Source organism: Uloborus diversus, chromosome 1 (assembly GCF_026930045.1).
Source record: "Uloborus diversus isolate 005 chromosome 1, Udiv.v.3.1, whole genome shotgun sequence".
In the NCBI taxonomy this organism is placed as follows: Eukaryota; Metazoa; Arthropoda; class Arachnida; order Araneae; family Uloboridae; genus Uloborus; species Uloborus diversus.
Genome location: NC_072731.1, coordinates 248,570,399 through 248,597,911, shown reverse-complemented (window position 1 = coordinate 248,597,911; position 27,513 = coordinate 248,570,399). Strand labels below are relative to the sequence as shown.

General features: G+C 30.8%; 1 protein-coding gene across 1 annotated transcript in view; it reads left to right on the top strand.

Annotated features, from left to right (window-relative positions):
* Nucleotides 1–24,195, top strand: part of LOC129226680 (cell division cycle protein 27 homolog) — a 28,389-nt gene extending 4,194 nt beyond the window's left edge. Inside the window, exons 4-17 of the mRNA XM_054861311.1 lie at nucleotides 74–238; nucleotides 336–394; nucleotides 482–645; nucleotides 1,931–2,166; nucleotides 2,462–2,543; nucleotides 4,306–4,418; nucleotides 9,940–10,229; nucleotides 12,665–12,837; nucleotides 12,965–13,117; nucleotides 13,240–13,448; nucleotides 16,120–16,237; nucleotides 16,320–16,523; nucleotides 20,230–20,371; nucleotides 23,589–24,195. Of these exons, the coding sequence (XP_054717286.1) occupies nucleotides 74–238; nucleotides 336–394; nucleotides 482–645; nucleotides 1,931–2,166; nucleotides 2,462–2,543; nucleotides 4,306–4,418; nucleotides 9,940–10,229; nucleotides 12,665–12,837; nucleotides 12,965–13,117; nucleotides 13,240–13,448; nucleotides 16,120–16,237; nucleotides 16,320–16,523; nucleotides 20,230–20,371; nucleotides 23,589–23,698 (2,218 nt within the window). The 3' untranslated portion in view covers nucleotides 23,699–24,195. The remainder of the gene's footprint in view (nucleotides 1–73; nucleotides 239–335; nucleotides 395–481; nucleotides 646–1,930; nucleotides 2,167–2,461; nucleotides 2,544–4,305; nucleotides 4,419–9,939; nucleotides 10,230–12,664; nucleotides 12,838–12,964; nucleotides 13,118–13,239; nucleotides 13,449–16,119; nucleotides 16,238–16,319; nucleotides 16,524–20,229; nucleotides 20,372–23,588) is intronic.
* Nucleotides 24,196–27,513: the final 3,318 nt, after the last annotated feature.

The following is a 27,513-nucleotide window of genomic DNA, read 5'->3' as shown; positions in this document are numbered from 1 at the left end:
AGTTCAGACTATAAATTTATAATTGTCAGTTTAGTTTCAAAAGCTCTTAAGTTATTATTTCTGGCTATTCCAGATTTTCAGAAGCTGAATTCTCCATTACTGGGAATGCTGTTGCAAAACCTAGAAGTCTGGATGAAATTGTAACTGAATTTGGTGATTTCTCTTCTTTTGCAATTCAACTCTTAGGCCATGTGTGTCATAAAACTTCAAGAGATACCAAAGCTGCAGAAGCTTACAGGTTAGTGCATGTTTTTTAATTTGAAAATGAAAATAAAATTGTTTATTTTTTAAAGTAAATAGCCATTTTCCTCACCATTAATTATTGATATTTTCAGGAAAAGCTTGAAGTTAAATCCGTTTCTGTGGTCTTCGTATGAATCTCTTTTAAGTTTAGGTACAAAATGTTTTTTATAACTCATTCTAGTGGAAAAGTCAAATGTTTGATTGATTATAAAACTTTGTATTTTTTTTCCTTAAATAGGTGAAAAGCCAGATCCTAGACAGATATTTAATATCAGCAATGTTGATCACCTATCACTATGTCATGGCACTAACCCTTTAGTAAATTTAGTAAATAAAACTTCTGTGCCAAATAATGTAAATTATATCAAAGAAACTCCTGTTGTATGCAATGATATCATGCAGGTAAGATTTTTTTCTTTAAATGTTTTAAAAACTGTTTTACTTGAATTAGTGTTTAGTATCAAATAAAAATATTACCAAGCATAAATTTAATGTCAGGCACGGAGTAGAGATGGGAATGGTCAGAGAAAAAAACTGGAAATTTTGAGGGGAAAACCTTTTTTTTTTTTTTTTTCTGGATAGGGTTATTTCCACTCAGAAAATGTTTGAAATTTCTTGCAAAAAAAGTGTTTTGATTTACAATGTTTACATTCCAATGCCTTTTTTATTCTTTTACTTTTAATATTTTTTTTAATGTTCAGTACCCCAGGTGAAAGCACTATGATGCAAGATAATTTAATTTCCCTGTCTTGCTTTTCTCCCTAAAACTAAATGTATACACAGGGCAGAATAATATCAATAACACAAATTAGTGGATATGTTTTAGTTACAATATTAATATATTTTCATATCATGTGTGTGTGTGCGTACATATGCAGGATTTGAAATAAGGCATGGGATTGTGCGAAACACAAGCTAAGTTGTGAAATCCCATTGCTGTTTAACGCATCAACTGCTAGGGACGAGATAACTCGTCCTCCAGAATTACACTGTATGCGCTAGGGACGAGATAACTCTTCCTCCGGCCCCACTACTGTGTTTGCTTTGAAAACATTTTCTGATGCAAGCAGGCGTGCGTGCGATCAAACGAGATACCTTATGTGTTGTCCCTTGCTTTGAAAAATATCACAGTGTGGAAAATCTCTAGAAAAAAAATATATAGAATTTGTTTTGTATGCTGTATTATTCATGAAAAAGTCCAATAAAACTTTTCCTTCAAATTGTTTCAAATAATTAGCTTAGCGCAGGGAGTCCATATATAGGCTGTCGACGACGCAGTCAATGTGTTAAAATACACTGTAGGAATTTCCTCTCTTAAATTTTAGTACGCAATCACTGCCAAAAGCTCAAAAAATGTGATAATACTTCAATATGGCAAAGGCATCCCTGAAGTAAAATTGTATATTCATGACAACAGTGCAGTAGCAGGAATTTCAAGCAAATGTTTTAATTTGCTACTTGATGGGCTATAATTCTCCAGTATATCAAATGAATAGTAATAGCCCAAGTTTTGCAATGAATAATCAAAGCTAATAAATTAGCAAAGTGTGAAGCGTAAATGGAAGATCTAAAATATCAATTCATTTCCTATGTATTATTCAACTCTTTAAATACTTGCTATAGATTATAAAAAATAAAAAATTGGTTTATCGTCAATTTTCAAATGTTGAAAAAATTTTTGTTTTAGGAATCTAGTCAACTTTCTAGTAAAATACAAATTGTTCCTGTGTCACCAATTCCATCAATCTACAGCAGTCAGTCTCCTTTAGCGTTCATCAGATCAACTCCAGATGTTGCTATCGAAGTTTATACACCTGAAAATAACTCTTGGGTTCCTTTTCCTACGTTAGCTAAGAAAAAGATTTCAAAAAATTGTAGAAATTTATTTGGTACTCAAGCTTCACATTCCCCTATCACACCCTGGTGAGTACATTAGTGTTTCATTTAATAGCTATTACATTGTTATTGGCAGCTAGAATCATCTTTAGAAACTGATGCAACTTAGATTTTTAAAATATGTATACATAAATTTATTTTATAATTGATGCTGTGATAATAAACTTTTAAAAATAATTTTAAATGTTTTTTCAGTGTTTAAAAATAAAGCTATTAAAATAAAAGTTTGACTAATTGGCTTTTAATCTAAGTATAGTGAGTTAAAATGTGATTTTATTGTTAAAATACTTTTATTCAAAATTCTTGTTAAAATGTTTTATAGTTTTGGCATCTTACCCCTGTCAACTCCAACTTCAAATCAAGACCATGAAGTTCCAGGTTCTGATAAATCCTGTTTGAAAAAGGTATTTGATCTTTTTTACCTTATTAATTTCAATTCACTCAAATTTAACACTAAGCTTTAAATAATATTTGGGGAATGAAAAATTCGAGCAGAAAGCTCTCATATTGTATTTCATTAATTTATTAGCTTTCTTTTTTCTTTGCTTAGTGCTAAATAATACTTTTATCAACTATTTTAAACTCAAAATTTAAACTTTTGTGAACATAATTATCTTTTCCAATTCATTTGTTTTTTTGAATAAGTTTTAGATCTGAACCTGCATATAAATCATCATCTAGATTTGATAAGCACAGCTTATCCAAATTTCAGATTTCATGTACTGCAACGTATGTTTTGGAAAACTTTATACTCTATTCCTCTTCTACATGGAAACCAATCATGTATAATTTTGGTGCATATTTGTTTTTTATTAGTACCGTCGAGCCCACTTAATGGAATATCAGATAATAGAATATCCCACTCAATGTAATAAAATTCCCGTTTACTACACCGTTGATATGTGTTATTTTTATCCCGGGTAATAGAATATCCCGCTTATTAGAATAATTTTTCCTGGCAAATTGCCTATTCCATTAAGCGGGCTCGACTGTAGTTAGTTTATTTTAAAACCAATAGTGTGCTATAAATAGTGAAATTTCTCTTCCCATAAAACATTTGAAAACTCTTTCAAGAGAGTTTTATTCCTATATTTTTCAGTTAATGGAAATGTTTCTTACTAATATCTTTTTACTTTCTTTTTTTTTTAACACTAAGGGGCTCTGCCCCCTGCTCGCTAATGCTCACCAACCCCCGAAGATTGCTTCACAATCTTATTTGATTCGCAAAAATTTAAATCGTCAGTTAGAAAGAAACTCCATTTAAATCAAAAAGCACCCCTTCCCCGGGTTTCAAAATAACTTGCACCGACTTGCTGAGGCTAAGGAACTCCTGAGCATCGCAAAACTGCTGTTTTGTACATTTGAAAAGTAGCTTTCATGTTCGTGGTCTCTAGTAATATATTTTGCTCTTTAGCTTGGGGCTTGAATTAAGTTGATCCTAAGATTTTCCGTAAGAATCGAAACCCTTAAAGTTTGAATAAGAAAGAGGAAACATGCGAATCGAAAAGACGTAACTATGGCAACGCCAAATAAAACATCAGTAATTTTAATGGAGATAATATTATTCAAACTTGATTTTTAACTGCTTGTAACTTTTTTTCCTTTGGAGATGGAAGCCAAGTTTTTCGACCATAAGTCGAGTAGGATCTGGAGTAAAAAAAGCCGCTCTTTTCAGTGGTGTCAAAATGAAAACTGTGGGACAATTCCTTCGCTTTTTACTGATAGATTTAATAAAGAAAGTAGTGCTTAAATTTTAGGTAAACCTAAAGCAGTTCGAGCTAAAAACGCAAATAACTCTCGCTGTATTTAAGTTAGGGCATTGAAATAAATCACGTAGATTGCGCGGACAATTCTACCCTCTCCAACGATATATAATAATATGTGTAAGTTATTTTTCACCCCTTTAAAAAGCAATAATAGGTAATTTACGTGAAATTTGAGCTTAAAAAATTAATTACAAAAAAAAAAACAAATTTAAATTTAAAAAAATAAAACCCCAGGTGCACACCCTCGGTGCTCAAAATAATTTTGTGCAAAATTTCAAGGCTGTAGGTGCTATGGGGTCTCCTGGACGTAGGTCCGCCACAGACTTCCTTCCAGAATTTCTTTGAAACCTTACTTTTATTTACTATAAAAAGATACTAATTTTTTCTTTTGTATTTATAGACACCAATGACTAGGAGAAGTCAAGAAGGAAATCCACCAAAATTTCAAATTTTTAGTCAATCTGGAAACAATAACAACAGCAATACAACTATACCTCAAACACCTCAAGCCAGGTAAGTTCAATTTTTAGAGCCAAATATTTAAAATTTGTAGCTAAACAGATATACACAGGCTTAAACATTAATGCCATTAGTAAATAATTTAAATATGGAATTGATTATTCATGAAATAGATGGTCAGAGTTCCCAATCCTTGAAAAGTCCTTGAATTTTATTTTGCTAACTAGGGACCCTGAAAAAGTATTGATTTCCCCATGAGCCCTTGAAAATATGAAATGTTGCGGTTTTTTATGTGGTAGTCCCAATTTATTTTTGCATTTTGAAATTTGATTGTATCTGCTTCTGTAAAACTCTCCGTTTTTCTTTTATATGTGATTCTACTCATTGTTCATCACTAATTTTTTGGCTCCCCCCTCCCCAATCTTTTTATTTTATGTTCTGTAGTAGAGGACTTGCACACTTGTCATTTTGTCGCACCCACTAGAAACTTTCAATCATGTGTTTAACTTAAAATTATAGTGATTTTAGAGAACAAAATTAGTTAAAAATATGAAAGATGACTGGGATTAGGAGAGAATATTGACAGTGTCTTAATAGCAAAATAATGCAGATTCCCCCCCCCCCCTATTTCGTCTTTTTTCTTTCTTTTTTTTTAAATCTATGATGATATTATTTAATTTAATAAATACATAACCTCTTCACCTTTTGCACTTGTACTTAGGCATTGTTCTCTCTTTTGTGCAATCTTAATTTGATTTAAGCTAACTTTTTTAATCAGATGAAATAGTAGTGTTCATGTAAAAGTTTTATTGGTGGCCATCGGCCATTTCCAAAAGTTGACAAGTCTATTTATTCCACTTTTACAACATTGTGCTAAAATTATGAACTCTTTGTGTTAAAGTACGGAAAAAATCAAGCAAAAGTAATGTTTCGAAACATGAAAACTGAACAGATGGTTTCAAGCATATCAATTGAAAAATATAGATGTTTGACCATGAAAAATTACAGGAGTAAGAAATTTTTGTGAATGGCACTATTTATGTAGTATTTCCTTAGTAATTTCTAAAGGATGAACAATTACTATATTTTAATCAAATAGTTTAAAATGTTATCAATAAAGATTATTTTCAATTAATAACAGGGTTCGCGTTTACGCGCTATAGCGGGTTTTTTACGCAAATTCGCGGAAAGGGGACGCAACTTCCGCGAAAATTCGGGTCCTAGGGACCCAGAAAACCCAAAAGATAAGAAAAAAAAATTGTGGAAAATGCTGAAGATCCATTTAGTAATTGCTTTTAAGCTTCAATAACCAGGAGAATCAACAGAAAGGAATTAAAATGACCCTATCTCTTTATCAGCTATTCAAACAAACCCCTATTGTTGACCAGTCAATGGAGTTTTATTAGTGATAAGACTGGAACTTACAGTGACCTCCTGGACTGAGCTCAGGGAGCAAAATATTGCAGATTCATAAATAGTCCATTGTACTGTAAACTGTACAAGCTCTCCCTCAACTTTTATCTTTCCTGAAAACAGCAATGAAGACTAAAAGTAAGAGTGTGGTTTCAATGTAACCTTCAGGATTAATACAAGACAACTGTACAGTAAAAGCATATATCTATTTGGCACTCGTGTAACCAGAATTATTTTTTGAAAATCATGCATCCCCAATAACAGGATAGGAGAAAAAAAAATGGCGAACATTTTCCCGATCGCGCTGAACACAAAGTTCTGAACTTCACACATTTTTCTTCTTAAATTGCTTATGAATACTTGAACTTTATACAAAAGCACTTTAAGCTTGTCCTCTTTCTAGTAATTCATCTCTTTCTGATGGGTTTTTTTTACTTGGACTTGCAAAAGTCAGGTATTAATCGATTTTAAAAATAGCACGGAAGCCAAAACAGATATTTTGAAAGAGTCAAAATTAAGTCAAATGTACTGATTTAAGATGAGCAGTTTTCACACTCCTGTGAGAGAATGGTTCGGTTTTTGCGATCGCGATTTTTGCGTTGGGTTCATTCGCTTGCGATTTTTTTTCTTCTATTTCTATGTAATTCCCAATGATACTTGATGATAGTTCATGCTGGATAGGGGGAAGGGGGCTTTTTGGTATTTTCATCTAGAAAAAATTCCAGGAAAATAAAGGTAAAGGAAGTGCTTTCTGCTTGATCAATCAGAGGACTTGTTTAGTATTTTCTGGTAAAATCCAACTTTAATTTTTTTTAAAGTAAATTTTGAGTGTGATTATCTCATTGTAACTGATCAAATAGTTTCTCACATAACTAAGTCTTGCAAGTGTATTATTTGAAAATAATTTTACAATGATAATCATAAAAAATAAAACCAATTTAGTTTATTTCATAACTTTTTTAAATCACTATGTGGATAGTTTTTTTCCCAAGTATTAACCTTTTTATATTATTCATTTTTATGGTAAGATTTTCTGTTTAAAATTTAAGGGACTCATTTTTTCCACCAAAGAACCCAAATCTGTTTCATTAATGGGTCCCTGGGACTCAGGTTACGGATAGTTGAGCGCAAACACTGAATAATAAAAAGTGTGAAACAGAAAAAAATTTGGTGTGATTAAATATTTATTTGCGTTAAAGTGAAATTTCATATTTATAGATTTAAAAATTGACTTGATATTTAAACATATGCACTTTTTCCTAAAAGCAATTTGAAGCAATTCTTATCTGAATGTAATTATTGAACAGTGATGTTCCAGCAGAAGAGTAGCAGAGAGTGCCGCCAGTCTTACCCTTTCGTAGGTCGTTTTTGGTTTGTGAATTGAGCCGAGGGACTGCAAAAACCAACCAGAAAACATTTTTTGATTATTTTTCTTTCTCTTTTACCCTCTCACCAGTCTTACATAATATAGACGAACGCGCGAACAGCGTTCGCAGAAAATTTTTGGCTCTGCAGAAATTTTTTTTCAAACTGCTACCGTTGATTTAAAAAAATATATGTATATATATTTTATTTTTTTTAAAGGGAATTTTTAAGAAAATCCCAGAATTTATTTCTGTTAAAGCCTTTCTCCAAAAGCGTTTTAAAGCACATGTGTAAAAAAAATAATGGTTTTGGCAGTGGTTCAGTTGGTGAAAAATAAGCAAACTATATGTTATTGTAAAAAAAAATTAAATGATGTAATGATTTAAAGCACTTTTTTTTTGTCTCTTTCATATTTGAATATAAATTTAATTTTTTATTCAAGGGTGAGTGAGGCAAAATAATTATTTGCAGAAAATTTTCCAGTTAGGATTTGTGTTCGCAGAAAGCTTTTCATTTTATCTAAGTCTGCCTCTCACGCTCATGAAAGTTCTCTTAAATTTAATTCTAAATGTCATTTTCTGGACATAATTTTGCATTTAACACCATGTAAATGATCAATAGGTTGAAATGTTCAGGAAATTGGCACAACTTATCTAGAATCTGGTAGTTTAGTGATTTTTCCCCAATTTTGCAGATTTTCCCAGTTGTTCACCATCTTGAAGTTGTAAGCAAGGAAATGGCCCTGCATTTAAAGGTTCACTGGGATTATTTAATTAAAAAATGCTTTCTCATGCCTAAAATATATAAACTTACAGTCCTTGAATTTTTAGAAAAGGTCCTTGAAAAGTCCTTGAATGAGAGTGGAAACCCTGATGATTTGTCTAGTGAAACTTGTAATGTCATCTAAAGGCCCAAAATATTTATAACTCTATAGTCAAGTGACTTTACGGAGAATCTTCATTACTGTTTTTGAGCGACTGAAATTTATTTGATGTTAAAACAGAGTTGTCACTACGATTTCAACTGTATTTACAATAGCAGATTACAAAACATCTATACAAAACCATAACACAGTTAAACCTCTTCGAGCTGCCATCCCCTCTTAATGGCTAATTTTCTATGGCACAGTTTTTTTAGCCATTAGACTTCATGTTAAAAACAACCCCATTAAATGGCCTTTGAGTCGGTGCCTCCATCCCATTTTTCAGGAAAATCTATTCACTTTCTGTTTCTAACCTACAGCCTTTCAGTTTAAGGAGGAGAAGTCTTAATGGCTGTTAACAAAATCCAGTGAGTTTGAGGTAAAATTGTCAGTCTCATTTATTTTATTAGTTGAACAGTGCGTGTGTGTGATCGATCTGGGTTGGAAACAACAGTCTCAAAGATCATTTTTATGAATCTCGAAGAACGTATTGAGGTGCTGAGCAATATTTGCATGGAAAATTAGCAAGGGTAGCATGAAAAATTCTTTCCAGACAAAAGAGCAGTGGAGTGCTTTGATAATTACATTTCCAACTGAGAGAAAAGTTAATGAGTCTGGTTAATGAGTCTGCAAAAATAAGCATTTTTCAGTCAAATCTAAATCAATTAAAGTTTAATTTAAATTAACAAATCAGCTGGCTGTGTGCATTATTAACATTTTAAGAACAAAAAAATTTTTGTGCATTTCAGTCACTAGTTCGAACTTGGACGATCAATTTACCAATACGTCTTGTATTCATCAGCAAGTTAAGTTTTCAACTGAAGTGATTTTAAAGATAATAGATAAAGTCGATGCAAATTCGAAATTTGGGTGCAAGGTTTGAAATTAACATCCTAAATCGAAAAATGACTTTGAAAACAATTGCTGGAGAGTAAAAACTTAAGTCACAAATGGTATCCTTTCTTCAAAAAATTTAAACAATAATTAAGTAAAATACTATTTTCCCTTCATTAAAGTCTCAAACTTCAATTTATGTGTTACACTTGCTTATATTATATATAGAAGTTACATTGCAAAATGTAACAAAAACCTTTTAATAGGGCCTCATACTGGTGAGAGTACTTACTAGTGATCTGTCACTGTACTTACTAATGATGGTAGCGTTTCTTAGTTTTTATTTTTGTAATTGAGTCAAAACAATCAGGTTTAATAAATCAAATTATGTTGCAAATGTTAAGAAAAAGTAAAAAACTGGAATTATTTTATTAATATAAAAATCCCAGGGAAAAATTAATGTAGCTTAGAGTAGTTGTAGAAATTATGTTTGTGATTAAAGTTATTTTTCTTGAAAAGGTTTGATTGTTATTTTTATCAATTTAATCACTGAAATAATAAAAGATTTTTTAAAAACTACTTTTGGAGCTAAAAGTAAGTATTATAGCACTTGAAACTTTGTTGTTTATTACAGGGCCAGATTTAGGGGAGGGCAGGTGGGGCTACTGCCCCGGGGCCTCCACAACAAAGGGGCCCCCACAATAAAATTTTTACAAAATATCCTTACTTTCAAGGGTCGTAAATATCAGATATATACATATATATTAAAATATTCGAATATATATCAAAGTATCGGATATTTTCGAAAATATGATGATCTTTTCGAACCCTGATTAGGGGCCTCCACATTTCCAAATCCGGCCCTGGTTTATTATCTTAATAGTGGTGGAATTAGCAAGAAAATGCAACACACTTTAATCACGCATCTTCTTAAACTAATATTAATTGTATAAACTTTTTTTTTTTCAACAACAACAAAAAACATGATTTTCATCTATTACATTCATGAGTGATATTTATTTTATATTTTTTTGTTTTTAGTTTGTCTCAAGTGGCTCCACAATTTGATTCAGTTGTAAGAAGAAGTAAACGAATCTTCAGCCATTCTAATTCTGTCAAGGAAAATAATAAAAGTTCTTCCAGAAACAGACTAATATCAACAAAAACTCCTTCTAAAAAAACTAAAGCGCATTCAACACGAACATCTATGTGTGAACCGAAAGAAAGTGAACTGAATGAAATTAATAAGTCTGATATTCAGTGCGAAAATAAGTTATCTAATTCTGTATCTATAATGCAAGCAGCTTTGAGCATGCAAAAAGCCTCAGCAGGTAGAGTATAAGTTTAAGATAATTGTGTGCATTGTTCTCTGTCGTTACAAATTTTAAATGCTTGAATATAAAATACTTGTTGAATACAGCACCTTTTTTTTTTTTGCTGTATTCAAATTTTCGTTTTGCTGGGGGGAGGGGGGGTTCCATGTTTCTAACATTAAATTTTGTTTCATACTGCAATGTGTGTCCCACATTGTTTGAATGAGAAACAAGTAGAAAATTCCAAATTTCTCCCCAGACATATTATAAATGAACATTACTTTAAAATTTTTCATTCTAATTGATACTGGATCATTTTGAAATAGGGCCCTTTTCCTTCTCTGTCAAACCATTTGCGAAATTTCTATGCAAAAACAGTTTGAGGAAGGAGTTATTACATCTATCCAAAGCAACATGATTCTGTGCTGGCACCAGAATAAGTCTATATATTTGAGTAATCAAAAGGGCTTACACTAGAAACAAATCATCAGCTTTCAGTGCTATCAGTTCAAACTAAGGCAATTAAAATTTATTGCTTTTATAATGCCTCAATTTATTAATTTTATGTTACACCTTATTAGTTTGCAAGTGAAATGTTCAGTATATAGTGAAATTAATTGCCTCAGTATCTGGCTGAATAAGTAAATATCTAAATATTTGATTTGTAGTCAATAGTCATAGATCCTTCAACAATACAACTGCAATAGTCGTCACCCTCATATTTTATTGAAATGGTACTAGCTGCGTTGCCCAGCATTGCACGGGCTAACTTAAAAATGGATGTTTTTGTAATACTGTGACATCAGTTGCTATAGCACTAAGGACTAAATAAATGAGTGTGATGCAGGGTTTGTTGAACATCAGTAAAGCATATTTTTGGCAAAAATCTCATTAACGTTAATATAGTTGTCACACAAACCATGAGTATCTTCATTTAACACAACATATAAAATTATATGCATTATTAACTATAACCTGTGAAAATGAATTACATCGAATAGACTGCATGTATCCATAATATTCGTAGCTTCTACATAAAATGACACATTGTTGGTTGATTATACATGAAGTTAAAGCATCTGGACCTATTAAGTACCAATAATTGCATTTCTTTAATATCTAGTCATCAGTTTCCAATTAAGCTTAATCATTAAAAGCATTTTTTTTTTTCCATTTAATGAAATCTAAACAATATTAGTTTAATGTGTTCTTTAAACAACAAAATGTCTTTCAATAGTAAAAAAAAGGAAAGAAAAACAGAGTTATTATAATTCGAAAACTCACCCGTGTGAAGGGAAAAGCTGAACAAAATAAACATGATGAGTCAAACATCCCAAATTATCCAAGATATGAGGCTGGTTATGATAAACTTTAATTTCATTTTTTTAAGAGAAACTTGGCAATCAAAAATGAAAAAGGCTGACGATAAATAAAGGTTATGCTGGAATAGAGCAACTGGTTAAATTCATTGGTTGTTTTGATGACGTCATCACTACTGAAACAATTACAGTAAAACCCCTCCTAACAGACACTCCTCTTATGCGTACAATTTTTAATTCCCCGATTCCAAGGCAAATAACATTATTAAACCCCTATCCTGCAGACACCCCTCTATTGTGAACAAAAAAAAATTGTCCCCTTAGCATCCGCATTTGAGCAATTTTACTGTATTTAAATGTTATTTGCCAACACATATATAGAGAGGCAACAGAAAGAAATGAAAATCATTGCTTAGAATAAAAGATAAACAAAGCTAATTTTTAAAATAGGATTTTTTAAACAAAAAAAAAAGATGCTTTAAAAATTAGCTTTAGGATTGATATTTCAGAATAAAAAAGAAATGAAGCTAATTTTTACAGTAAAATTCTAGACAAAAAAGTTGTTTCAAAATTTGGATAGCAGCCAAAAAAACTCTGCTTTTTAAAACAATTATTAGAATTTTATTTGCTATCAAATATGCAAAATAGCAACAGGAAAGAAATAAAAATTCCTGTGGACGTGATGTTAATTGACGTTTTAATTAATATCTCCGCTAATTGAAGTCGTACAGTTACGAGATTGGTCTTATTGTTTCCTTTGGAAAATTTCAAATCAATCGGTACCTCATTTGACTCTGGACTCTCAGCGATTCTCGAGAAGATCAAGCCTCAGACAGAAAGACAGACTTGAAGGGATTTTAATAGTATGGATTCAGTAAGGGAATTCATCAAAATCTACTTTACATTTTTTTTTTAAATCTTCAAATGCACAATAAATTACATATGTATTTGATTGATAACTACTACTAAAATTGATGATAAAACTTAAATTAATCATTTAACTAATCGTTGATAATTCATTTATTTAATTTTCAAGCGTAAAAGTATTTAGTCGCCATATAGTTGTTTACTGTTCATTTTTTTATGTATTTAAATTTGGCCATCAATATATATTTTTTCTCATGTTTTTTGCAGAAGGTTTGATGCAGTTGCTTCAAGAAATGGGTAAAGCCCAGTATTATTTGAGCCAGTATCGATGCAAAGAAGCAATTGAAATTTTGAACAGTCTTCCTCCCCGTCATTTTGATACAGGATGGGTTCTTACTACTTCAGGAAGAGCTCATTTTGAACTAGCCGAGTACAGTGAGGTATATCATTGTTTTCAAACCACTCGTTTCGATACTAAAACTGTTTTCTCAATAAAATTATCAATTGTGGTTCATATATGCAAGGAATAGTGAAAATATTTTTTCTTTTTTTTTTAAATTTATCTAGGCAATTTCAATGTTTGAAGAAGTCAGGCGTTTGGAACCTCATAGAATCCAAGGAATGGAATATTACAGCACAGCTCTATGGCATCTTCAAAAAGAGGTTCCTTTATCTGCATTGGCCCAAGAATTGACGGAATTTGATATCAAAAGTCCACAAGTAAATACTTGTTTCATGTATTTTATTTTCCATTTGAAACATAAAAGGCTATTAAGTTCAGTATTTGACTCAGTGTAAAAGGCAAAAATATTAGTTTTCACACTTTTTTTTTTCTAATGTAGACATGGTGTGCTGCTGGAAATTGTTTCAGTCTTCAAAAAGAACATGAAACTGCCATTAAATATCTCCAGCGAGCTGTTCAAGTTGATGACAGTTTTGCATATGCTTATACTCTCTTGGGACATGAGTATGTTATGACTGAAGAAATGGACAAAGCCATGACTTGTTTTCGAAATGCTATAAGGATAGATCCTAGACATTATAATGCATTGTAAGAAGTTTTTTTTTTTTTAATTTTATGCTTCTATTCCTAGCTATGTTGTACTATTTTTTAAGTGTTTGTAAACAAAAATTTGTTTTTAGTTTTGTTAAAATTGATTCTATGAATTTTTACAGAAAGCAACATTTTGCTTTTAAGCATTGTCAAAGGTCTATCAATTTAGTCATTATTATGTATCTGTGCTTCGTAAATTGCAGTGGAGCATCAATTACCTGAACCTGTTGGTTAAGCAATAGTCTGGATCAATTTGAGATTCTCTTGGCATTTTTTTTTAAATTTATATTTATGTATTTTCTGGAATAGCAAATATGTTTTTATTGTATTAAGCAATGGATAAATAGTATGTTAAATAGTGTATATTCAGTTTTCCCTTTTACATTTTATCCAGACTCAGAGGTGGCAGCTGTTAGTGCTGGCTTGTTTTTCTTTCTTTCCCCTTTTTATCAATTTCTTTTTCATCAGAGACGACATTCTTTCCTATGGCATTATCTTATAAATTCTTCTTAAATGTGTTAGTCAAGTAAAATAAGTGTTTTCTGGTAGCTGCATCCTGTCCATAGCTCTTACCAAGCATTTGAAAGCTTCATTAAATGATGGACCTGGATCACTTTCAGCGCATTCATTTTCTTTTTTGTAGAGCTCAGAAGAACAATTAAGTTGTGATACAGTAAAACCTGTCTACAACGATACTGTTGGGACCTAAAACAATATCGTAATAGACAGTTTGATTATTCATGCTGACATTTTGCTGGGGCCAAAAAAAAAAAAAAAAAATATTGTTATAGACAGTATTGTTCCACACAGGTTTCACTGTATAACTGAAAATCTTTGCCATTGCCGTTATTTAAAAGGCTAAATATGAGGCTCAATGGCAATGATGCATTTTGTCACTTCAAGCCTTCAACCTCTCCTTGTTTAAAGAAACAATTTTAGAAATATATTTTTACATCCATGAATTTGTGCCTAAGTTTGAAACTGAAGAATAGGTATTTCAAAATGTCACTGCAGTATTTTAGACTGTTACTTTACTCTTTACTGCTACTTTAGGGTTTTTTGAGCAATCACATTGCTTATTGTTCTCACTTGATGGTTTTGATGTTCCTATCCCCCCGCCTCCCTCTGCAGCACCACCCTTGACCGGCCCCTCCCAACGCTGCTCCTCTAGCAAAAACAGTCTCCAGGTTGCGTCCATATCCTACATGCATACATACACACACACGCGCATACATACACACACTCATGCATGCACACCGACACACACATACACATACATACACACACCTACACATACATACTAGAGACGTACCGAGTACTTGATAACTACTCGGTACTCTGCCTACTCGGCCAATTTGCCGAGTACTCGGTACTAGACCAAATTTTGATCAGATACTCGGCCAATATCGAGTAGTTGCAAAAAATTGAATATTGTCCAAGACGGATATTAAAATTTATAAAAAACTCAAGCATATATAATATTCTGCAATCATTTATACAATTCAAATTTACAAGTCAAATTTAAATTTTGAGAATAATGAAGTTTGTAATGCTTCAATAGAATAAATCTTTATTTTAATGTCCCCAAAGTTAATAAAACTTATTTATTAAAAATTGTGCAAAAATTTTTATATTAAAAATGGATTTTTGCTACAAACAAAAATTAGTTATAAGAAATATAAAAATACATTTACTCTTAAAAAATAAAAGGAAATAAAACAACGTTAAAAGCACAGTGCATTAACAGTGCAGACACATGTTTTAGCGTTACAAGGAATTCCTTTTTCAATGCACAAAATGTGAGCTCATGGATTTAAAGGCATTTGACAAAAGTCTGATTTTTTTTTGTCAAATGTCTTTACATTCTTTAGCTCACATTTTATGCACTGAAAAAGACGTTCCTTGTAACACAGAAACACGTGTCTGCAGTGTTCCTCCACATTTGTTTTATTTCCTTTTAAAAATTATTTATGTTTGGCAGACTAGAACTTTAATAGATTGGTATCATTTGTTTTAATTCACACTTGCTTAATCATACCTTTTATTTATTTATTTTTAATTTTAAAAATATTTTTTTTTTTTTTTGTAAAATTTTTGACAAACAAAATTTTTTATGTAATGCATTAATTAAATTTCAGCTGGAATTAAGTTTTAAAAACTATTATATGGACAAGGAGGTCTATACTACTAGTCCAATAAGTTCAAAATTCATCACATGTGTGTCAGTGGTTCTTCTTAAAACATAATTAGTACTCAGGAACTCGACCGAGTAGTGAAAGGCGAATACTCTGTACTCGTCCAAGTAGTGAAAGGCCAAGTACTCGGTTCTGGGCTACTCAGCCAAAGTGCTACGCGGTAGGTCTCTAATACATATGCATACATACACACACTCATGCATGAACACATACACACACACACATACATACTCAAGCATTCACACATACACACACATACACTCATGCATGCATACCTACACACACACATGCTCATGCATGCACACCTAAACACACACACGCGTACATACACATACCTATACACTCACACATTCATGCCTGCACAAACTCGTGATTGCACAAAACGTAATTTGTAAGAAGTCAAAATTAATTAATTTACTTTTTTTAAATATCTTGTAATGAATGAACAAGTATAGAAACTATTTACTATGCAGGTATGGAGTTGGTATGATCTATTACAAGCAAGAAAAATTTCAGCTAGCAGAAGCGCATTATAGACAAGCAGCTAAAATAAATCCTCAGAGCTCTGTACTTAAGTGCCATATAGGAGTGGTAAGAAGTTGAATTTACCTTTTTGCATTAATAACTATATTTCATTGTAAATTTTTACATTGTTTGTTTCTTAATTGCTTAGGTTTTGCATTCCCAGAAACGAATGCAAGAAGCTTTAAAAACATTAAATGAAGCAATTGAAATGGATCCTAAAAATCCTTTATGTAAATTTCATCGAGCTTCAGTATATTTCTCTATTGATAAACATGAAGAAGCATTAAAAGATTTAGAAGAACTAAAAGAAATTGTTCCCAAAGAATCCTTAGTCTACTTCCTGATTGGAAAGGTACAAATTTTCTTTTAGTGTATTGAGAGCATGTCATGTAAACACTCCTTTTCGCAATAATATTAAATTTAAATACTTTTCACATTATAACTACACTAACTCAAAACCAGGGTTCGTGATTTTTTTTTATTTTTTAAAAAAAAATAAAAAAGTCTGATTTTTTTAATTTAAATCAGATTTTTTTCAAAAATTTGTAGATATTAATTACTTTACATTTATAAACATAATATATTTTATACAATAGATGATTCCATTCAATTTACATTTGAAATTAAGATAAGTTTTCTAACAATTCAATAATATTTTAGAATTAATAAATACATTATAATGCTTAGATAAGATGTGATTTTGTTTTATGTGTTGCTTAAAGATAAGGTTTCCATTATCATGTATGTTTTTTGTGTAAATGTATGTTTTGTGTGTTGAACAATTACTTTTTTGAACTTTATTAGTTAGTCATAGTGTATAAGAAAAACTCTAAATTTTTATTTGTTCTAAACTGTAATTTTGGAGTAAAAGCAATAGAGTGAAAATTTGTTACACACACAGAAAGAGGGATCTATGTAGTTTTGCCTGTTGAAGTTAAGATAGTAAAATGCAGTGTAAAGTAAGAAAAAACGTCAAAAAGCAAAAATTGCCGATTACAGCATACACGTGTTTCGGCCTTCAGGGAACGCCGTTTTCAATGGAAAAAGTAATGAGCTTATGGATGAAAAGACATCCTAAAAATTTCATCCATCCACATCTTTTCATCCATAAGCTCCAAAAGGAACGCCTTTTTGCATTGAAAAAGGCGTTTCCTGAAACGCCAAAACACGTGTCTGCTGTGATCTGCAATTTGTGCTTTTTTAATGTTGTTTTTTCTTACTTTACTGTTCAGCACAAAGGTATAATGCAGTGTAGTTAAATTTAGAGCAATATATTCTAAAAATGCAAAATTAATTTATAAAAGTAAAATCAACTGATTTTAATTAATGACTTTGTTAAAAAAATCACTTAGTTCAAGTCAATTGATTTAAATCAACGAACCTTGCTCAGAACCCTCATTGATTTATATTTAAAAAAAAAAACTTAATGACATTCACATTAACAGTTTATTTCTTGACGAGGAGAAATTATTTCTGATAATTTTAATATAGAGTGAAATTAAATAAATTAGCTTTTAAAAAAAAAAAAAAAATATTTACTATATTACACTTGCATTAAGTGAACATCAAAACAAGTAACTGAGTTATCAACCAAACCAAACCCAATTCCACAACAGCCAATGAAGGCCAAGGTCTACTATGCCCTTCTCAGTTTTCCTGATCAAAGGGCTTTGGGGTGCAAGGCAGTTGTTTCGGTTAGGTGGCCAGTGGAACATAGAACTGATAGGGTTTAGTTCCCAAGAGTTATTGAATTGAACTGTTAACAGCATAATATGTTTTATATGAAATTAAACTGTTTAATAACTCTAGTGTTAGTTTAATGGGAAATTCATGTCTTGAAGTATTTATTTTTTTAAATTTATTAATCCCTAAATTATTTGATTTGTGTTTTATACATCCACTAGTGGTACCCGCATGGCTTTGCCCGTAGTTGAAAATTAAAAGGTCATTTTGTTCACCTGTGTACTTACATATAATGGATGATGAATTTCTCCCCAATTTGCTATATTCATTTGCTTGCCGATGTTACAGTTACACGTCATGATAATTTCGTAATTTATTCGTCCACGTTGTGTTAATTTGCTCGGTAAAATTTTCTTAAAATTGGAATAAAAAAAAGAACAAAACTGAATTTTCAAAAAATTGCTTTGAGGTGCATGCCCTCATGCTACAAACTAATTTTGTACCAAATTTCATGAAAATTGGCCGAAAGGTCTAAGCGCTGTGCGTGTCATAGAGATCCTAACAGAGAGAGATCCAGACAGACTTTCAGTTTTAGTATTAGTAAAGACTAGTCTAAACGGCATTTGAATTTAAGCAAATTGCAATCAAGATTGCAATCTGGTTCAGAATTAAATCACATGAGCATAAAGATTTATGAGAGGGTTTCCATGGGTCAGGGAAAACCTGGAATCATCAAGTGATTTTTTGTGATCAAAAAATTCAAGAAAAATCATTAATTGTATCTGGAAACCACCATATTTCTTAATAGCAAAATGCAGTATGGGACCCTAAATCCAGAATACTGAAGACCGCAACCGTTCCAGATTTCGGAATTTTCCGCATTTGAGATTCTGACTCAAAAAATTGAAAACTCTCCTGTCATTTTTTTCTTCGTTTTGCTAATGTTTATGCAACTTTTCTTTAATTTTTTGATAAATCTAAATGAAAGTACTTTATTATGCTGAAACAAAAGTCGGAGACAATTTGCAGCAGCGTCTAGTATGCCGATGTTGCCTTTTGTTATTATGCAATGGGGCTATTGATGCAATAAATAAATCATATTTTTTACAGAAAAAAAATGTATTTTCGCTCATTAGGCTTTGTATTGCATACTTAAGAGAAGATTTTTAAAAAGTAATCTTTAACTGAAAACAGATGTTAAAGGATGCTGCATAATTATATCAAAATGTTTATTTAAGCATAACGTGCCTTGTGTTACGCACAAGGCAGCAGGAAAATAAAATACCCCCCCTCCCCCACCCCTTTCACAAACATACAGAAGAACTCCAAACAAGAAAACACTATCAGTTACTTGACGCTATCCAACTCGAGAATGGAGAATTAATTTCATGCCTTGGATAAATGTCTTTCTCTACCTAAAACATGCTATATTATGTGATGTTAGTGTGTTATTGCCCACGATGCTATATTCAATGAAATATTTCAACATGAACCCATTGTGATCCCATCTTGAAACTTATACAGCCATTTTAAAGCAACGTGTAAACATTTTTCAAAAAAAAATTTGAAGTAATTTAAGGTGGTGCATTTTGAGAAATTTAAAATTTTAATTTAACTAAAATTATTTTTTTAGAACTAATCATGTTGTATATCATAGGAAAGGTCATTCAAAAGGCTGTCAACTGGCACTTGTTTCAGCTCTTTATCTTAATTTAAAAAGATTCTACTTTTAAAATTGGGTCATATGTCTATATAAACATTACCTCTGTACCAAATTTCATCAAAATCTGAGAGGGTGAGGTAAAATCAGTGTTGATTTGACGTGGAATGACTCAAATATAAAAACATTTAGGAGATTTCTGTGTGACATGGCTCCAGATTTAAGTTTTTTTTTTTTTTTTTCTTTTTGACATGCAGAACTGAAAAGGTTCAGTTTTCCTTAAACATTTTTTGTCTATAGATTTTTATGAATTTTTTAATGAAGATTCAGTAGTATTGAATATGCTTCTTGTTTTGCAAATTCAATGAATTTGTCTAATTTTAACCTCAAGTTTCTGCAATACATCTGTGTAAAGCAAAACAGTGCATTTATTATTATTTGAATATTAGAACATGCAGGCTTTATATAGCATGGAGCTTTCCTAGTGAGAAAATGTTGTTACAGGCAGGAAGTTAAACAGCCTTTTTCCGCATCAATGTACTATCGATTGAGGGGTTTTCAGATTTTATGTTATCAATCTTTTCCACTCAAATTTTGCAAGTTTGAATGGGTAAAAAATGTCCATCTTTTTCCCCAAATGTAATAAATATCTGAATTACTTCAAATTTTTAAATCATAAGTTTTATTCAAACATGTTTCTTTCTCTTTTATTCAGGTTCATAAAAAATTAGGAAATACGCACTTGACTCTTATGAATTTCTCTTGGGCCACTGATCTTGATCCTCGAGGTGCTAATAATCAAATTAAAGGTGCTATAGATAAACAGTACACAAATGATGAAGAAGACATAATTGGAAGTAATGAACAAAGTATAGTATTATGCATAAAATTATTTTAACTATGTGAGTCGCCTCAGAGCAACAGTAAGATATTTCGCTGTTGATCTGAGGTGACAATGTGTGGTTGATCAAGGTAGGAACTTTCAATTTTTTCGCAGCATTATTAAGCTTTAAATAACTCAGCCCCTGAAAAATTAGGCTGGAAGTGGGGAATTTTTAACTAAAAATTTATGTTTTAGTATTTCTTACTGTTTGTTCTACTTCCCTTGATGACTGTTTACGGTGTTAGAAAATGGTAACTATAGTTGGGACAAGCCAAACCTGGCAGCGTTGAGAAGGCTGTGTAGATGCTAATTACAGCATTACAACGCTGCTAGGTTAGATTTACTCCAACTATAGTTTATCTTTGGGAAAACACTTCTTTCAAACTAATAAAATCTTTACTTTTCATTTTAAAATGTCTAGCAGTCCTCACTCAACTCCACAAAACATTTGATAAGAAGGCAAAGGGCAAGATATTATTATGCAGTAAAGTACCTTATCTTAGTGAAAAATCGTGACTTTGGTGCCCAAAATTATTTATTTTTACTTTTTATTAGAATAGTACCCATGGGCACCCTGGTATTAGGTCAAAAAAAATATTTTTCTGACTATTCTGCAAATTTCAAAATTGAATTGCAGTACCAGAAGTGCTTTTTGCTTTTTTTTTTTTTTTTCTTTTTTTGAACATAAAATGATGCCTAACTTTTTCATATTTTAAAATTCTGTAAAATTCATGAGTTTAATTCTGTAAATTAGGAATTCCACCCTCCCAAAAATTTAAAATTTTAAGTGAAGGGAATTTTAGTGGCAGCAAGAAAACAAGACTTTTAATAAGGTTTTATTAGGTCTAAAAGCAGTTGCTTCATAATATTACCTGTAGCTCCAACATTTTATAAAATTTAGGGCTGTCCCTGACGACTTAAAATGAGACTACTATTATTTTTTACCAGCAAAAGCAGTTATTTTACCCAAAATATAGCCCGAGACAACTAATTTCTAATCAAATGTATAAAAGGGTGATTATTTTAGATAAAAAAGGACTAAAATGCTTAAAAGCTTCTTTTTTGCTAGGGTGAAAAAACTGTTTTAAAAAATTAAAATTTGCCTACAAGTTTACTTCCTACTTTACAAAAATAAATAAATAATATTGAATCTTTTACTGCATTTATATTTTAAAAAGTAGGAAACAGAAATGTTATCACATATTCACAATCAAAAATGTAATATTCATATTTTTGCATGAAAAATTCACATGTTGCGATTAGAGTTTTTGTAAAAAGTTAGTTTTTGCGAGAGTGATTTTTGCAAAAAGGTTTGTTTCTGCTACCACTATTTTTATTAACTGTTGTTTGTATTCTAAATGAATGGCAACAAAATTTTGCTTTTTAATTTTTTGTAGTCTTATTACATACAGTTTTGGAAACTATATTTCTTTTTTCGCAGTCGGTTTTTTACTGTTTTTAATTTTCTATCTGACTATGAGAAACTAGAAAATCGCCTGTCAAGGCAAGACAGGTGAAAATTGCTTCTACATTTTAAATGAAGCCATTGCCAGTTGGATGATATTTTGATAGTTGAAATTTTAACCCTAACTCCAGTGTATTAACCCTAAACACTGCATTTCCGCTCTACGAAAATAGAAAGACCCAGATGTAGGTAATTTTTTTGTGTTTCTGGCTTTGATTTTGGTTGATTTTCTGCTTATGTGGAGCCTGCCCCTTAATCCGCCAACCACGGACTTTTGCCAAATTTTGGATTGCTGCCGAAACTTTTGACATTGCCAATGTAAAAGCGTTGATCAATCTCTTTGGTGGATGTTTAAAAAAGTTAGAAACTTTCATTGATATAAATACTGTGTATACTCTCTTAAATTGAAGCAGCAGCTTTAGCCAAAAAATTTTTAAAGCTGATGAATTCTACTTTTTCGGGAGATGAAAGTTCTAAAACGTTTTCCTTAACTACACTCAAGAATCTGGATACTTTCCCGATTTTAGTTGAACCTTGTTAGTTTAGAGTTTAGTTAACTCTAGTTAGATGTTTAGTAGACCTTTTCTACTAAACATTAAAGAAATTAATACTAACACATTCTGGCAAAATTTTATAGTGTCAGAACGTTAATGAAAGACTTTTATTACAGTAGAAGCTCAACTGTGAAAAATGCATAGTTTTTTGCATAGTTCATCCCTTAGAAATTAGCTAGTTAAAAAAGTGTGTCAGAAATAATGCTACAAAAAATACAATGGAAAATTTTGTTGATTTTAATTCAATTAAAAGCAATAAACATATAAAAACAAATTACTGAAAATAATCCCTTTCAGAATTTGAATTTTCAAAAAAAAAAAAAAAAAGAATGTTCCAAAAATATTAAAAATAGAGCACATTTCCAAGCATTTTTAAACAAGTTCGTTTCAGCTTGTTTTCCTTCTCTTTATATTTTCTTAAATATATTGTAGACTAAAAAAAACATTGTATGTGTCGCACCCGTTGCAGCTGCTGTAATTATAGACTTTTCCCTAGTAAGTGCTGCAGCTCTTATGCCTGAAAATATGGTACTTAATTTTTTAGTGTGCAACTCCATATTGAATCCTTTTATGTACTTAACTAGTGGCACCCGCACATCCAAACAAACAGTTTATACAACACTAGTGGCACCCGCACGACTTTGCCTATAGTAGAAAATTAAAAGGTCTTTTGGTTTGCCTGTTTATTTACAAATAATATATGATGAATTTCTTGCGAATTGGCTTGCCCATGTTACGGTTCCACATTATGATAACTTGGTAATTTACTCTTCCATCTTATGGTAATTTTTCTCGGGAAAATGTTCTTAAAATTGGAATAGAAATAAAACAAAATTGAATTATCAAAAAATCACTTCAAGGTGCACAACCCCCTGCTACAGGCTAATTGTGTGCCAAATTTCATGAAAATGAAATTTCATGCCGAGCGGCCTAGGCGCTATGCGTGTCACAGAGATCCTGACAGACAGAGAGACTTTCAACTTTATTATTAGTAAAGATAATTGAGTTTGTGACACCCCTGCTTTGTTTTAAGAATTTCCGTCTTAGGAATTTTAGCAACCTTCACCCCCTGACTGAACATTGTACAGAGCAGCAAGAACTGATTTTAATAACATGTACATGAAAATGTCTCACTTTTAGCAGAAATTTAACTCTTCCTGTTTCTTTTGAAGGAGATGATAGAGCAAGTGTCAGCTCTGGCGTAGTCGATCATGAATCTTCTCACGACAGTCCTATGGTTGATGGCCCTGAATTTGAAGACATCAGTGATGAGAGCTTTTGATATTAAATAATATATTCATTTATTAAATGTATTGGTTATTTGTTACCTTTTGTCAGAAATGTTGTGGTCTGCTTTGAAAAGAACCTGGTTGAGAGGAATAAAGCATTGTTTTGCTTATAAAAAAGGGAGAAATGCAAATATTAGTTATTAAAGACTGGCAACGCTACCATTTTGTAATGTTTTATTGTTGAATTATGCATAAATTTTATTTCTTTTGACTAGGTTCATATATATGTTGTGATATAAAAGAAGTTGCTTAGAGTGTAAGATACGTTGTAGTAATACTTTTTTGTACAGCATCTGTTATTTTTGTTTCACTTAACAGCTCTTTTATTTTATAGTTCATTGTGCAAAAAATAAATTCAGCACAAAAATTGTGTTTTTATGGTTTTAATCAAACATGAGATAAAAATTTAAAACTTATGTGTGTTCAAATGTTGTTTACATAATTTTACTGTAACTTAATTTCATTCAATAAATCAAAAACTTACTTCTAATGTTTTGTCTGTACATAATATAAAAAGAATACATTAAACCTTCTTCTGAAATCCTTTTATACAGATTATTTTAACACAGATTTGGAATTTCTTTGTGAGCAGAAATATTCATTTTGTTATTTTTTATTTTTATTTATTTATTTTTATTTCCTTGAATTTAACCTTCTGAATTCTCATTTTCGAGTGTGGGATAACTTATTTATTCCCAAAAGATAATGCTTTTACTTTATCTTTACAAATAAGCTGCATTTTTACCACCATTTGACGTTGACATTCATTTATTTTGTTCTAAAATAATTCTTTTGTTTACTTGATAAATAAGATATTTTTACTTGATCAGATTCGATGTAAACGCAAGCTGCCTACAAATTAGCGCTTTATGTAGCTAAAAGTAGAATTATTCAATAAATTTTAAAAATTGCGTATTTGCATTCTAAATTTTCAATGACCATATCATATGCATTTTAATGCCTCTCTATTTGAAAATTAATCTCTTAGATTTTATATTTTAATTAAATTGCTTTCAAATGAAAAACTTTCTGAAAAGTATATGAACAATAGTAAAAATAATAAGGGAGAAAATCTGTTTTGTAATTTACAAATTAGATAGTATTGTCATTATTTCATTGGTTCAAAATTGACCTCAAACCTATTGCATATGCATTTTGAGGTATTTTAACATCAATGTTTAACTTTTGGTTCGGTTTTCTTATTCATGGCTTTATTTTTCATTTGTATTACACTTATCATCCTTTCTGGGGATTTCTGAAAAATGTAGAGTTTTTTTATGCTAGTTTTTAAATCTCCCTTCAAATTCCACCCCTTTTTTTTCTTTCCCCACTGTTCGTATTAATTAATCGTAATGTTGAAATTATTTACTACTTTTTTTTTTTTTTTTTTTTTTTAATATTTAGCTTTGTTTTTCAAATATGGTTTTTACACTTTTCAAATAACTTCAATGTTATATATTTGATGTTTCTTTAACCTTACTAGTTTATTGATGTGTATGCTCATTATTTAATGTGCAAAAAATTTTACCGTTGAAACAAAAGTATAATCTCCAGCGCTTCTTCGTTTTTTTTTTTTTAATTCTGCCCCCAAAACATACTTGCCAACTCTACCGTTTTTAACGGGAGACTCTCTTTTTTTGCCTCCATCTCCCGATTTCCCGTTTTTTACAATTTTCTCCTGTTTTTGCCATTTTTTCAGTCAATCATCAAAAAGTTTCACTTTCTTCTCAATAGATGGCGCCCTTTTGTAGTCTACCATGTTAGGGAATAAGAAGTTTTGCAATTAATAACTCATTTAATAAAAATTAATTTTTTAGCAGCTTTCCACATTTCATGTTCAACGAAGCACGTGCTTTGCCGAAAATTGCAGCAGATTTCAATCTTTTTGCATCTTGAAATTATTTCAATTATTTTGAATGTTTGAAGTTATTTTAACATGTGCTACCCTATACCTACTTATTTTATATTATATTTTCATTATATATTGGTTTCCTTTTTTTTCGGATTTTAGTAATTAGATTTTTATAGTTACTTTTCTGGTAGAGACTGAAGAATGTACGAAACTTTAAGCAAATTCACTCCTTATTATTTAGTTTTTCCTTTGCAGTATATTTTTCTTGCTGCTACCAATTTGCTTACATCTGCAAAAAATCCCCATTTCACTTTAAATTTAGTATTCATGTTAATTAAAAGCATAATTTAATAATTCTGTAGCGAGGATATGTCGATGGTGAATCACCTATATACCTCTAGTAAAATCTCCTGTTTTTTCTCTTTCGAAGGTTGGCAAGTATGGAAAAAGAATCAAACTTGCAATAATTTTATGCTTAGAAATATTTTCAATAATTTATGTATTCATGAAACTGCAGTTTAACTTATTATATGAAATCTAAAATATACAACTTTGACATTTTTATTTTTTCTCGAAATAAAGTTTTAACAGTGTTTCTTGATTTAATTCAGGATCTGTGCTTAGAGGGTTTGCCATCCTTCTAAAATAGGTTTTAACGAAATGCTCATAATTATCAAAACACTCTACATAAAGTTGTTTGCATAGCCTAAAGCTGAAATGCCTAAATTCTTTGGTTGCATAATTTTCTTAAATTTCATGTAGCTGCTATATTTTCTTTATTTAGTTTTACAATTCCACTATCCTTTTTTTTTTTTTTAATTGCATTTAGGTGTTTTTTAAGCATTTTGATTTTCAATATAAAAATACTTTTTTGTTTTTCAACATTCAACCATTTCAGAATGTAACAGGATCTTCAACTCGAAAGTTTTAAGGTAAGAAAATAGAACTTGATAAATGTTATAAAGTAAATTGCTCTAAGTTTAATATTGTTTTGCAATACCATAAAAATCTGTACTTAATTATTGAATAAAATATCTTGCTCATTTTTATCATAACACAAACGTTTTGCTCTTTAAAAGAATGGCTAAAATAAATGTTTACTTACAAATGTTGTTTTCATTTCTAAAATAGAATTTTCCCCCGAAGATTTTGATTTAATCTTGTGTTTAAATAAAAAAATGTTTCTTATGTGCAAAAAGTTGTCAGACTGGTGATTTATTCAAACAAAAATCATTTATACAATATTAAATCATATTTTGGCTGTTTTAAAACTTTTTAATCTACGCTAAATAGAGAAAAAATGATTTCGGGAAATAGCTTAGTTTTTGCATAAATAAAAAATTAATTCAATGTGTAACAAATGTGTATTTTCAAACAAAATACATTATGACCTTTATTCATAGTTCTCGACTTCTGGCTGTAAATGTAAGGATGCAACAAATATGAACAACTTGTTCTGTCCATTAAGAGTTTCATTGGCTTGCAATGCTAACTCCTCTTTTTTCCAGGTTGATAATAAAAACCTGCTTAACTGAAAACACTTGATATATCAGAGAAAAAAAATTCTGCTCCATTTTTCATCAAAATCTTGCATATACAAGACTGCCTAAGGGAGGATTTTAAGGGTTAAACTTCTAGTATTGGAATAAAAATAAAAAAAAAACAAAATGAAGAAAATGTACATTTGATTTAAATCAACTCTTGAATGTGTAAAGTTCATGCAAAATAGAGCTTTTTTTTTTTGGATGAGTTTGTGTGGGCAATTGATATTGTGGAGAAACCATTGTATGCTTTTGTAACACGGTTTTAGCCGGGAGTGGATACATGGGGAGGGCATGACCCCCTCTCTAAACCAACAGCAATAGTATCCATTCACATTGTCTTCAAACACTTAATAAAATCTAAATGGTATCAGTAGCCTTTTTACAATTCATTAATCAACTTTGGGTCGTTCTA